General features: G+C 36.0%; 1 protein-coding gene across 1 annotated transcript in view; it reads right to left on the minus strand.

Moving 5' to 3' along the window:
• Positions 1–50: 50 nt before the first annotated feature.
• The window catches only part of LOC149802718 (voltage-dependent calcium channel gamma-4 subunit-like), a 36,215-nt gene continuing 22,492 nt past the window's right edge, over positions 51–13,773 (minus strand). Inside the window, exon 3 of the mRNA XM_089951300.1 lies at positions 51–1,179. Coding sequence (XP_089807426.1) covers positions 653–1,179 — 527 coding nt within the window. The 3' untranslated portion in view covers positions 51–652. The remainder of the gene's footprint in view (positions 1,180–13,773) is intronic.

The raw sequence follows: 13,773 nt of genomic DNA on the forward strand, positions 1-13,773 counted from the left end.
TTACAAGCGTTTATCGTATGAGACACATAAATTCTTTTCAGATGCTTTACAAAGTACCAGCGATATGCAAGCCACAAACGATCCACGTTGTTTTGAAATCATACATATTACATGTTTTGATTTATATAAATGAATGAAAGTCTACAAAGATGAGAGATATTAAAAGTCTAAAATAATACAATGTGACTGAATATGAAGTGGAAAAGTAAGTTCATTATTAAACGGATATATTGAATAAATGAATGGATGATGTTTTTCACTTGATAATTACAAAATTTAAGACTTTTGAAAAAGTTTCGAGACTTTGCGAATATCTATACAGACTGAAATATCAGTGGAGTTAAAACCAACACCTCAGAGCAAGTTAGGATAAACGGAACCATCTTCACTTGATTCGTTTGCATCTTACTGGGATATTAGTTTCCAGATCTATCTCCACGTCTTGCCTCTCGTTTTCACGATTCGTCTACAAACTAACTGACTGCCAGCACCCGCAGTAGCACGAGAAGTCATCGCAAAGACTACAACAGAAATTGTATATTGAATTAATTTTTCCCGATATGTTTTTCGAGACTTCCCGAATCATTGCTTGCCTTTCGTGCACAGTTGCCATTATATCATTATCGGATTCAGTTCCTAATTAGCCGACGAGTTAAACAGGTGTTGTTTTCCTGTAATAGTCCATGTTACACGGCATGGTATTCTCTTTATGCGCATGAGTCTCCGCCGTTGTTGATAAAGTATTACGGGATGTTTCTTTAGGAAAAGAATAGTTCGATAGTTCATGAGATGTGCACGTAGTTTCTGATATCGGCGTATAGGTATAGTAACTTTCCGAACGACTTAAGGAAGTATCTCGAGATCTATCACGAGATTGAGATCTATCTTGTGATTGAGGTCGTGACCTTTTACACCTCCATTGGTAACCTCTATCGTTAGAATCGGATTTGAGTGTTAGCTGTTTCTTCTTTCGTTGTGCGTGTTTATATCGAGTTATGTACAGATAAACGGAGAAAACTCCAGAGAGTTCAGTTAAACCAAAGGAACCAACTGCCATCATAAAAGAAGAACCGTAGTAATAAACAAATTGCGGCTCTTCTATAGAAACCTTGGGTTTGTTGCCTACTTCTTCTGTGATACTTCCGATATACAGGATTATCCCGACTAACGTACACAGGCCTGAAATGAGAACAGAAGTTTAAAAATATAGTCTTTCATTAAATTTAATAATTCTGGAAAGCATCAATAGATATGTGCATACATTACGCGTTGAAATATCAAGTTGCAATTGGCCTGTCATTTTATTACTGTAAGGCATTTTCTGGAAAAGTCTTCAAAATCACAAGGTAAAACTTTACAAAATGGCGTGGTTTATTTATTTAAACACCAGTGATGGAGATAGGAGAATATGGAATGGCTTAGAATGTTAACTTTTCTAGGTTTAACAGATATTTTGCCTTTCAGAGAAACCTCTTGAGAAAGCACTTAATTCCACATTATCTAGCACTGTTGACACAATCTAACTAATACATACCGATCACTATCAATGTCACCGTCATAGAATTGAATACATTTAGTTACTTTTAAATGTATGAATTAGGCATGACTCAACAGTATGAGTTGCTGATTTGAAAAAGAAAAGTATAGTCGTGCAGATTATGTCTTGTATTAACATCGACTCTTTACCTTGTCATTTCCATTTTAAGAATTATTTGTCAGAGACTTGTTTGAAACAGATTTCATTCGTTAACAATACTGAATTGCATATAAAAAACGAATTCTAACATGCGCCAAGATCTATTAGAATTATGATCGTTGCAATGCTGATGGCCAAACAGTGTGTAAAAACGCCCCTCTGTGAACAGGAAGCGATCACATTACATCGGTCACATTGCATTCGACATCTTCACATTGCTTAAGCAAAACACAACGTTCCCCGTTTAGAGTAGCATGTCTTTAGCGAGAGAAAACTTTAATTTGGGTCAAGTGTCTAGTTAAGTGAGGACGATACTACAGCCACGATAACTCTTATAGAATGTGACCAGTCAACAAGTCTTCATGGTTTACAATTTCAGTCGTACATATGCCATTTCGATGGTGTCAAATATTTTTATTACCCAGTTGTTGCTTTATATGGTGCTAAAAAATTATTTCTTATTCCTGTGGATTTTCGCTTTAAAGCAATCTAGATATAATTACGAACAATAGTCGTGCGAGAACGACAGTTACCTGGGAACTATTGGCTGGTGCATGCGTGCATGACTGGCAATTAGAACAGCTGAAGAAATGTACATTCAATTTCATCATGTTTCAAAGATGCATATTTTCACTAACAACGAACAATGTTTTCGCCAGTGTTAAATTGTAACTTTACTGCTCAAGGTGTGTCAGGTAAATTTGCGCTTTGTGTTTCTGTAAGTCTTAGCTAAATTAGTTAACAAAACATTTTTTTTATGGCTATGTTGGGAACAGACCTAATGCTTCGGGATGTAAAGCGCACGGTTCTCCACAGAAACCAGAATCTTGTTTGTTTGTTATGTGTTCCCTTTTTAAACCATGAAATAACTGCATAGGGTTACCCTTTCTTTTCATTTTGTCTCTTTCCTTAGGTTCATCCTTCTTGTATTTCAGCTACTTTTTCAAGATATTTTAACCCCACTGGTTACGATTCAGACGATTTAACGACTGGGTTAGCCTTTTCTCTTTCACTCCTTTGTTATATATTTCATAACGAGATATTAAAATATATCGGTGAGCGATATCACTTTTGGAGCCACCTTCCTTTTCCACTGAAAAAGGATATCTGCCATTATTCATGTTATTCAGGCCTGTATTTCCCTTAGGCAAATTAAATTTTTTCTTCTTTTTTTCTCTATATATCTACCTCCCGCCCCTTTTCTCTCTCCCCACCATAATGAATAGGTGGTCTTAGAATATGTAAAGACTGGTTACCCTTAGAATACATTTATTGAATCAATAAGAAGGTACAATCAAAAAGCAGTCTTAAAGTACTAACATTTTTTAACATTTCCACGTGAACCATACAAATTTTTAGGGATAATCTCTCACCCATACCAGATCGTATATCGGTTCCACAAAACCATAAACGGCATACATTTTAAAAACTAAACCAAAACCTGATTGAAAAAATAATAATAAAACTGTTTAAGTAGCGTTTTCAGCTGTCAACACAATTATATTCAGGCCTGAAACGGAATAGAAATCAGACATTGATAAGTATTGCTTGCAAACTGAAATTAAGTAACAATCCAAATCTGGTTGCAGCGTCTGTGACCGATACAGATTGCAAGCTTGCCAACACATAAATTCGCATGTTAATGCAAAAATAAACAAGAATAGAAACTAAAATCCTTACAAGTAAACTCACAATCATTATAATCTTTATTTAATGATCTTACTAGTCTGTTGGACCGATCTGTCATGCTTCAACAGTACCTACACCCTAGCAATGCTGACAGTATCAATCTGCACATTAAATATGCCAACGAAAATAAAACTCTCTTAAGTTTAGCACGCAAAAAATAGCTTTCATTAATTTGAGAAAATGAACAATTATAAGTATCATATGTACAAACTAAATTTAAAAAAAAGTAGCAAAATGACACAAAATGAACCATTAAATGCGCAATATTTTAGGACAGTATCACATAAACACTACCTAAAAATCAAATAAAATGTGACTAACTTTAATAACGAGCTCTAATGATAACACGTATATCAAGAACCAGATATTCAAATGTGTCTGCTTTAACAAGTTTTGTGAACCGGAAGTTATTATATAATCGGAACAGAGTTGAGCGTTTGAATTTAGAAGGCCCGGAATCAATTAGACTGGTCCCGATCGCTCTCTCTAAAAAAGTCAATTTGGTATATCATTCTACAAATCAGGTGAAAGGTTTTCAATAAACGAATAATTATTTCTATCTTACAGTGATGGATAACTGTAAAAAGAGATATTCGGTGCAATGTAGCAAACTTTCTTTTGAATAGGCACGTGGAGCATGGCAATATATTCGATAGTGTTACGCGGTTTTTGACATGATACGTATCAAGTTACCAAAAGTAAATTAGCTCCACCCGCATTTTGGCTTTTTTTTTTCTTCTATTAGTTTCTATTGCCACCCATTATAGACTGGTATTTAGGATTATGTTATTCAATTTTGTTTTAAGTATATAGACTTGTATGTTTTTATAAACAGTTTTAGTGTTGAATCCGCGTAGGAGTTAAGGCTGGAAGTTAAGACTGGTCACAAAGATTCGTTCTAAGATTGTTTTAATTCTGCAGCTCTCGGAAACCGTTATATATTTACACGGTTTTTGTTCTGGTGTAACGTAGAATATTAACCACCACTGATAACATACCCTGAGTCACAAAAATGATCCAACTTGTAGAATTTTTGCCCCATTGGTGTTCCATTTTTCAATTTTCTATGCTTAGCGCTTTTTTACGGTGTGAATATTATTAGTTTCCAAATTACAGCCAGTGTAATCACTCCATTAAATGAAGTTGTCAGGAATTTTTACAGTGTATGTTTCTCAAAATGCATATGTTGGTGGGTACAAATGCTGGCGAAAAGGGAGATAAATGCTCCATACCACACGCAACTTAAATTTAATATAAAGCTTGTTTTTTCATCAACATTCGGGTTGTTATCTTTGTTTTAACTCACAGCAAGTTATATGCTGATAAATTTGTCGATTACGAAGATGATATTTTTTATTTACCATCTAGTTATACAAATGTAATCACCAATGTTCGTGACATTGCTACTGCTGTGTTCATAAATAGCCCTTACCGATACTTACTCAAGGAAGATGCAGTTTTGCGGCTCCTTTTGGATCATCACTGATTATTTGATACTATTAAATTATATTTGAATGCTTATGAAAAGTCTTTAATTAGAACAAGAAGTCACTTCTAAATATCAACTTTTAATCGATAATCTTGGCTATTACTATAAACATATTTTAATATGGACAATAATGATCTGAGCGATCAGTATTACCAATATCTGATTATCACAAATGAAAATTGTATGAACACAAACGGATATTCATTAATGCAAATAAATTAAGAGGTTAGTGTTAGGACTGGTCGGTCTGGTGTCAGGATAGTGTGATTGGTTGGTACATGATGCTACATGGCAGCGGCATCATGCCCCAGTGCTACACATCACTATAAACTGCAACACTGCAGACATCGTTGTTGTTGTTGTTGTAGGGTTTAACGCCATTTTTCAGAGTAACGCCATTTTTCAGTACACGATAGGCTATACATGGCGGCCAGTATTAATGGTGGAGGAAGAACCCGGGAAAACCCCGGTAAGAACCACCGACCCACGAGAAGCTTCTGGCAAGCTTTCTCACATACCCACATTAGCCGAATCCGAGACTCGAACCCACGCAGAGAGAGAGGTGAGATGGCAGTGAGCGCTTTAGACCACTCGGCCACTCGGGGCCCCCTACAGACATCGTTGCGATATGACTAAAATTGTTAAAGCTACGTTAAAGACACACACCCACCCCCCCCCCCCCCCCCCACACACACACACGCTTGCTAATCTGGAACACAATAAAGTCTAAAGCATGACCCTAAGAAACCGAAATCCTGCTTTTCCCAACATATGCAAAATTAAGCCTATTCTGAGTGAAAATTCTGGTTTGATTTCAATCACAGCCCCACTTTTCGATGGGTTTTTCAAAAAGGGTTAAAACTGGAATAGATTTAAAGACAGTAGTTGCATTTTTTAAAACAATTAGTCTATATCATGTGGGGGAGAGTTAGTAGAAATAAAGAGAGGACAGAGGAGGGTTTCAGACTGTGGGAAAAGGTATCCCGACATTTTAGTCAAAATTTAATGAGCGATACTTCCTTACTGCAAGTGGATTGATTATAAAGACAAATGTGAAATAGATGCATTTGAGCTTAAGGACGAAAAGAAACTTAAAATCAATTTTATTTATGTTGGAAATAAAGTAGCAATGTCTTGTACTTTATTTCGATAATTATAAATTGAGATATAAAAACAATATGATTATATCTTTAAGATGCGCTCTGTATTTTTTTAACATTGAACTGTCATGCCGGTAAAAAGGTGTGTGTATGTGTGTGTGTGTGTTGTGTGTGTGAATATATTTGGTGGCATTCTTCAAGTATACAAAATATACTACCGGACAAAGAGATTCCCACCCAAACCCTATTTTGGATTTGCAAATGTGTCTGCTATGGGGACCACCATTCGTGACTTCTTTTAACTCAAATAAACAGATTGCTTCATTTGTTTTATGTGGAAGAAGATAAGAGACAAATACTACTAGAGTAAAGTCTACGATGACGTCAGAGAAGTATGTACTGGAATGCGACCATTGTCAACGAAAGGAGTCGTTAACAAGGCTGAAACACAGCAATTTCACTAATATAATTTCATGAAATAGTCATGGTTCTGGTGGTACCTGTAGAAACAACAAAAAATGTTATGACATGTTGAATTAGTATAACTTCCATCTAAATCACTGAAAGGAAATAACTTTATTATGAAAATGACCTTATATGAACTATGAATTCAGTTATCGTTTGAAAAAAAGATACTTTTACAGCCTGGCCCACATATACTGTGGAATGTTGTTTTGGAAACTGAATCATCAAACTTTGTTCAGTGTCAGCATGTATCTTAAATATCAGAGGGCGACATTCGTGCTAAGAGTAACTCCAAGCATTGCCGTAGGAAGCAATTTCGAAGTGGGAGGGATAACTTTAAAGTGGATGACCCAGATTTAGGCTGAATTTCTCCTTATATTTAGCTCATTGTCGATAAGGGAACGGGAAGATCGTGCTTCTTACGGCTCTAACATGTGAAGCTTCGTACGGACACTTTATTCACAAAGGATCCGTAACTGCAAAACTTATCCAGGAGCCTAAAGTATTGCTTGTCATTCTAACGATAAGAAATCTGTGATTACATGAGATATTGTAAGTCATCTTACATGAGCTAACATTTTGAGAAATACAAGACCCATACATTTGTTGTATATCTGGACAGGATATCTGCCTTCTAAAATAAGCCCATTCAGTATGCAAGACACACACACACACACACACACACACACACACACACACACAGACTGTGTATTCTTTCTAAATATGCATGGTGCGCCAAATCTAATTTTTTTAGAATGATCCATATGCCATCATTCCTGTTCGCACACTTTAACATAAATTATAATTCGTGCAAAACAGATATAAAACACAATATGACCTAAATACTGTATGAAGAAGCTACATTAAGCAGCTGCCTGACTGTGCGTTCAGCATTAAGAGGTTACTTTTAGGACTGGTCGGCCTGGTTTCAGGTTGTACATGAGGCCTTGTTTCTGCGGCATAATGTTTTTACCCATGACTAGGAATTAATTGCTGTATTGCTTCGCCCTATCACCTACAAAATGGCAGAGAGACTGATTAATATAATAGGTTACTGTAGCGTGTTATTTAAATGCATTAATGAAAAACAAACCGATTAGGATGAAAAATTGCCGTGCATGCCGCTTGCATACAGAACAGCATAACAAGCGCCACCAAGATAACGTCATTTTTCCTAGTGTATAATAGAAACGTTAGATTGCCTGTGGAACTGGATATTCCTTCAAGAGCCGAAACGGAATCGGCATATGACTTGTAGATGAATAGATGTGACGCATTCATTAATTTGTCATGCAATAGAGGCATGACAGCTGATAATATCAGGCTTGCCCCGAGAAAACGGAAACAAAAATTATAATGCCAAGGTAAAGTGAATTTAATGTTTTGGACAAAAATTTGATCCATAACAGAACAAAAAAGAAAGACGTGGGGTAGGCGTTGGTGGGAGGTAATACATTCAGCAGTTGCTGTTAGAGTAGCCCTTATGCAATAAAGTCTGTACGTTATAAAAGAGGAAGACAATAACAAAAATCTGCAGTCATAGATCACTACAGACAATCCATATAAAGCTGACAAAAATCCTGCGACGACGAACATTAAGAAAAATCCATCAAAAGTATACAAAATTTCAGTTATGAAATACGGGAAGAAAATACCATTGAAACAAGAAACGGAAAAATGTCTTCCATTAAAGGAAAGAAATTATAAAGAATCTGAAAAAGTGGTCGAAATTCATGATGTCGTTATGAATGGCCATGATGAACAACAACACTTAATCTAAATTCATCAGTTTGATGAAATATGACAGTATGAAAAATTCCCATTTGTTTCGTCAAGCTTAAAAACTAATAGCCATAGCCATACCATGTGCAGAGTTTGAGAAATGACCATTCACGCATAACCAATTAAAATAGTTACAAGTAGAAATGATGACAACATTTCTTTAGGACATTGAATGACATTTTGTTGGTGATTTAGTTTTACCACAACATTATCAGGAACACAGTCGTTAATTGCATGGAAAAAATGAGCAAATACTAAAACGGGTTGAGTCAACACCTTTACCCCAATACTTGAAAACGTAAAAAATGGACGAACAAGGTACGTAAGGAATTAGTATTTGCATTTGTGACAATTTGTATTTCTATTGTTGTTCTAGGGTTTAACGCCATTTTTCAGCACAAGATAGGCTATACATGGCGGCCAGTATAACTGGTGGAGGAAGAACCCTAGAAAACCCAGGGAAGAACCACCGACCCACGAGAAGATACTGGCAGGCTCTTCCACGCATCCACGCTAGCCGAGCCTTGGACTCGAACCCACGCAGACAGAGGTGAGATGGCAGTGATCCGGAACAGTGAGCGCTTTAGACCACTCGGCCACTTGGGGCCCCGTATTTCTATTGTGTTTGTTTACTGTACTGTGGGTGGGGGCTCAGTGATCAATCTAAGTATGTTTAAATGCTTTATAAAACTTTAAACAGTGGAGATGAGACCATCAAAATGGACCAAACTGTGTGTCAGTAACTTTGGTCCAGGAAAGTTTGGTAGTACATATCAAATCAGATGTTGGAATCTGCGCTAGAAAAAGGTACTGATTTATTGAGTACGACTAGACTCAGCATATGTGTACTGACACTCCTTAATCATTACAGGACTCAAGATTGTTGCTAGGGAGATAGATGCGATTTTTTTCCCATCTTTTATGCGAGTGGTAAGATCTAAACGAGAAGATCAATTCTTGAACAGTACGGTGCTACAAGATTTATTCAAGTAAGTTGTTTATCATATTATACACGGACTAGTATTTCGATGTCTTTCTCGAATGCATTCATTATAGTCGTTTATGATGGGTAAACTGATGCATTTAAACCTCTACCAGTCCGTGCTCAATGACCTCTGTGGATTTTCAAGCTTCACCCAAAAGTCTGGATATTGCAAATAGCTACTTTTATGCGCAAAACAACACAGTGGAATGTCAACTGAATAGTTCCGTGATAATTAAATATGGCTTATTTCTACTATTGCATGAGCAGCATACATATACCAGTATATAAATATACCATATTCCATTTCGGATTTAATGATGCGTTAAGTGAGACACTTTTTGATCAGTGACAAGATAGCTACCGTGTCCCTTGTGCTTTATACAATCAAAGTTTGCAATCTGCAAAACAAAAGCCGTTCATTTTCAGTATACAGTACTAGAACTAGAGGAATAGTATGTATGTATGTATGTATGTGTATATATATATATATATATATACACACACACACACACACACACACACACACACACACACATATACTGTTTGTGACATGAACTCTTGTGATAATAATAATGTTTTACGGAGATTCTCTTGGGTTCTAGAAGACATATTTTCAGAAACAAATGTTTATTTTGAGGTATAAATGAGACTGATTGCAGAAAAGGATTCGTAATGAAATCAAATCATGATATATTGGAGTTACATGCATATTTTAGTACTTCATTTGTTCCTTGTGGAAAAGAACAGCTATCGAGATTTAGTCAATACAAACCCTGCATCATACTCACGCCCCGCCCCCTGCCCTCCGGCCCCGCCCCCTACCTCCAATCCCCAATGCGGTGTACTAGCAGCTTTTACTCTCTATGTTGCCCCGCAGATTAGATGCGAACATTTATGATTCAGGTTTAACTAAATTTAGCGGGATTACACACAAATGCATATTTATCCAACTAGTTATACTGCCCTGCAGTGGAACGTCTTTTAAATCATTGTTTTTCCCTGTGCGGAAACAGGTCCTGCTATCACCCATTCTCGGAAAGATGCATGTTTGCGTGTGTGGGAGGGGGAGGAGCGTCCACTGACCAGAGCATTTCATTGAGTATGACTATGATCATTTCCTTAAGATTATATTTCTAAAACCGAAACCAATATAAAACATTATGCATTATAATTATTCCTGCCCATAACTTTAGGGAAAAACTAACTAAATGCGGAACCTCTTATTTTTAGTCATTTCGTAATTTTGTAAAAACTTGTTGGGATTACAAAATTATAGAGCAAATAACGATGTTACGCCATTTACTTGTGAGTTATGTATTGTATAGAAAATAACCCACATAAATTAATTAAATCTTTAAAACGTGGACAACATAACAGCATTTTCTACCATATTGTCTTGTGCAATTGACGATCTTGAGCACGATAAATCTTAGACTCCATCTTGAGCTTCTTAAGTTTGAGTTTTAATTTTTTACCAGGCATTATGCTTCAGTTTGGATACAGCATTTTGAAACTAAAATCTAGATCACGAGCTACAGAGAGTATCCACAATGCACTTCTCAGTCAGAAACAAAATGGCTGACTTTGAGAGGCGGATAGAGGGTTCAAGTTAGAGCTAATATGAACACATTATTAGACATTAGTCAACTTACGATTGAGTTTGAGATTTTTCATGCACATGGGATTCAACACATCCAGGAGTCATGAAATCAATCACTTAATTCTGTTCTTTAGCATAAACCGTATATTATACATATTTACTGTCCGTCCGTCACGCTATCTCTTTCAAACATTTGATCGTACTTTTAGTACTTTTGACATGAAAAGTGTGGGAACACAATATCCATATATAACCATACTTCAAAAAATCCAAATGTGAACCTCTGGATTATCGAACATTATTCATTTTTATTTATACACAGTCTGTAAGAAAGGAACTCAAATCGGCTTCCCGTGAGACGGCATCAGCCTGCCCATTAATACTGCCGTCACACATGTATATTTAACGTGCATCGAAACACTGAACCTCAAATTTTCGAGACTTTGCCGAGAGACAATTCTGGTAGCGGACACATACATGCTTTGTGCGGGCGGGAGATGACGAATCACTTCTGAAAGTTCCATGTTCACCACTAACAAATGATCCTTGAATTATTAGTGAATTTTACATTTACTACAAGTTGAGCGTGTCATTAACGGTTACGATAGGGAATATAGCGAGGGACGAGGTAGATAGAGATCAGTGAAGGCCAGACCCTAAAACATAGTTGCTTTAACAAGAAAGAAAAAAAAAATATTTAAAAAAGAAAAACAAAGTAAAACAAACACCCCCAACAACCCCCAAATTAAAAAAAAACCCAAAACAAATCAAACCCCCAACCCTCCCACGTTTCGATAACCTTAAATTAACGGTTTTAGGATTTCCTATTGGTCACCGTTGTGAGAGAGAGAGAGAGAGAGAGAGAGAGAGAGAAAGAGAGAGATAGAGAGAGACCCAACAATTCAAAACCTATGATGTTTACAGAGGAAGATGAGAATTAATTCATCAAAAATGTATGTGAGAAAAAATAACAATCGAGTAATAGACAAAAATATAGTTCCAACACAAAACGAACTCTTTTGTTCATTCACAACTTGATGATTTATGACAATCGTCTGTACATCAAGCCATTCGTTCCAATGATCAAGACGGAGATAAAAGTCATGCTGAACAACGATTAACCATGTATTTCATTCAATTAATAGTTACCATGGGTCCATAAAAAAGGAAACGAATTAAGAGTTTAAAGATTGTTGTTGTTGTTGTTGTTGTTGTGTGTGTGTGTGTGTGATTTGAATTTTAAACGTAGCTTTAACAATTTTTCAGTCATATCTCTCCAGTATGGCGGTTTATACTGATATCTAGCACTGGGGTATCATGCATCGTGTCACCGAGCCGACCAGTCCTAACACTAACCTCCTAATGCTGAGCGCGAAGTGAGACAGATGTAAGCATCATTTTTATAAGTCCTTGGCATGGCTAGGTCGGGGCGGATGCTGTAACCACTTAGTCAATCGGAGCGTGAAATATTGATCAAAATATATCAGAAGTACAAGCCTTAGTAACTTTATTAACCGCTATAATATTCTTGCAATATGGTAACTGATATACTTTAACAAATGGCGAAGAAATTTAAAATTTATATCAATGACAGTTATTAAGAGAATCGCATGATTGAGCCATTAGTTATCAGTTTTCTACGGCGGTGGTGGTAATGTTTCTCCATGACGAGGTCGTAGTACAGTGGAGTATTAGGCAAAGGTTTAGTTTTCTGTGGTATATTGATGACTCTTTGTCATAGAAAAGCGTTTACCAGTCATTAGTATCATTTCAAAAATGTTACTAGTGGTAGGTTTTCTACTGGAGTCAACATTCTACGCTACAACCCTGTTGATACTAATGTTCTTGAAGGACAATTTTAAATATAATGTTTAAATATTCAACAGTCACAAGGAACTAACTATTCCTCAATTGTTGGTGAAGTTTATATTTTATTAGAATGTCCTTAAGTTATAAAATTATTAAAAACGTTGCACACTTATAATTATATGGTAATATAATTTAAACAAGCACATTCATCTTTGCAATTTCTTTATCACAATGTAGCTGAGTTGTTTTGCTAAACTTCTAAACCATAGAATATTAATTGACTACTCTCACTAACGAATTAATCTTTTCCACAGCACAATTATTCTCCTTGCACAGTTGTTTCAGGCCTACTTGTGTAATAATTATAGGTTACTGCATTTGTATGGGAAACTATGATCGAGTTTTTCGGATGTAATACTGCACAACCTTGGGAGTGCAGTGTAGCCCTCCGACAAAACGAGTTCATATTTTCCCATACAAATGAAGCAACCTTTTTTAATATATGCTCATTTTCTTACTCTACCTAAGGCTTAATTATATATAAAAAAAATACACTTCAAGAAACAAAGTAAATAAATGTATGCCGTATTCCAAACTAAATACACAAGCGCAGATTCATCATTACACAACAACTACATTATTAATGCGCACATTAACTCCGCCCAGATAAATTTGAACTTAGTCGCGCGCTAGACATCAATTTCGAAAGAAAATGGCGTTTTTGCCTACTTAAAATTGAAATTTGGAGTCATATAGTGAATGAATGCGCATTGCACAAGTTTTCCATTTGATCTGGATTGAATAGATTTTGGTATTTTTTTCGATTCTATGAAATGTCCTGATTATGGACTGGATTTATATGTGGCAATTTCACATGAAATAAATCGGATTGAAGAAGCGAGGGAGAAGCTTGTTGACATCTGCAAATGTGTTTCTGTTTCTGTCACTGAATGTTTGAAATCATAATGTGGGCAAAATATGAAGTCTTTCAATTGATTTATCAAAAAGACGCTACTGAATTTAATGCTTATTTCATTTTGAGGAGGATGTAATTGCACTTGGAATATATTCGAAATTACAGTACAATTTCGAAATGTGTAATCAAGATTGAGAACCTATGACATGGCTCATGTAATTCGGACTTGCAGAACTAAGAAA

This window comes from Sinohyriopsis cumingii, chromosome 3, assembly GCF_028554795.1.
Source record: "Sinohyriopsis cumingii isolate HCF-2022 chromosome 3, ASM2855479v2, whole genome shotgun sequence".
Lineage (NCBI taxonomy): Eukaryota > Metazoa > Mollusca > Bivalvia > Unionida > Unionidae > Sinohyriopsis > Sinohyriopsis cumingii.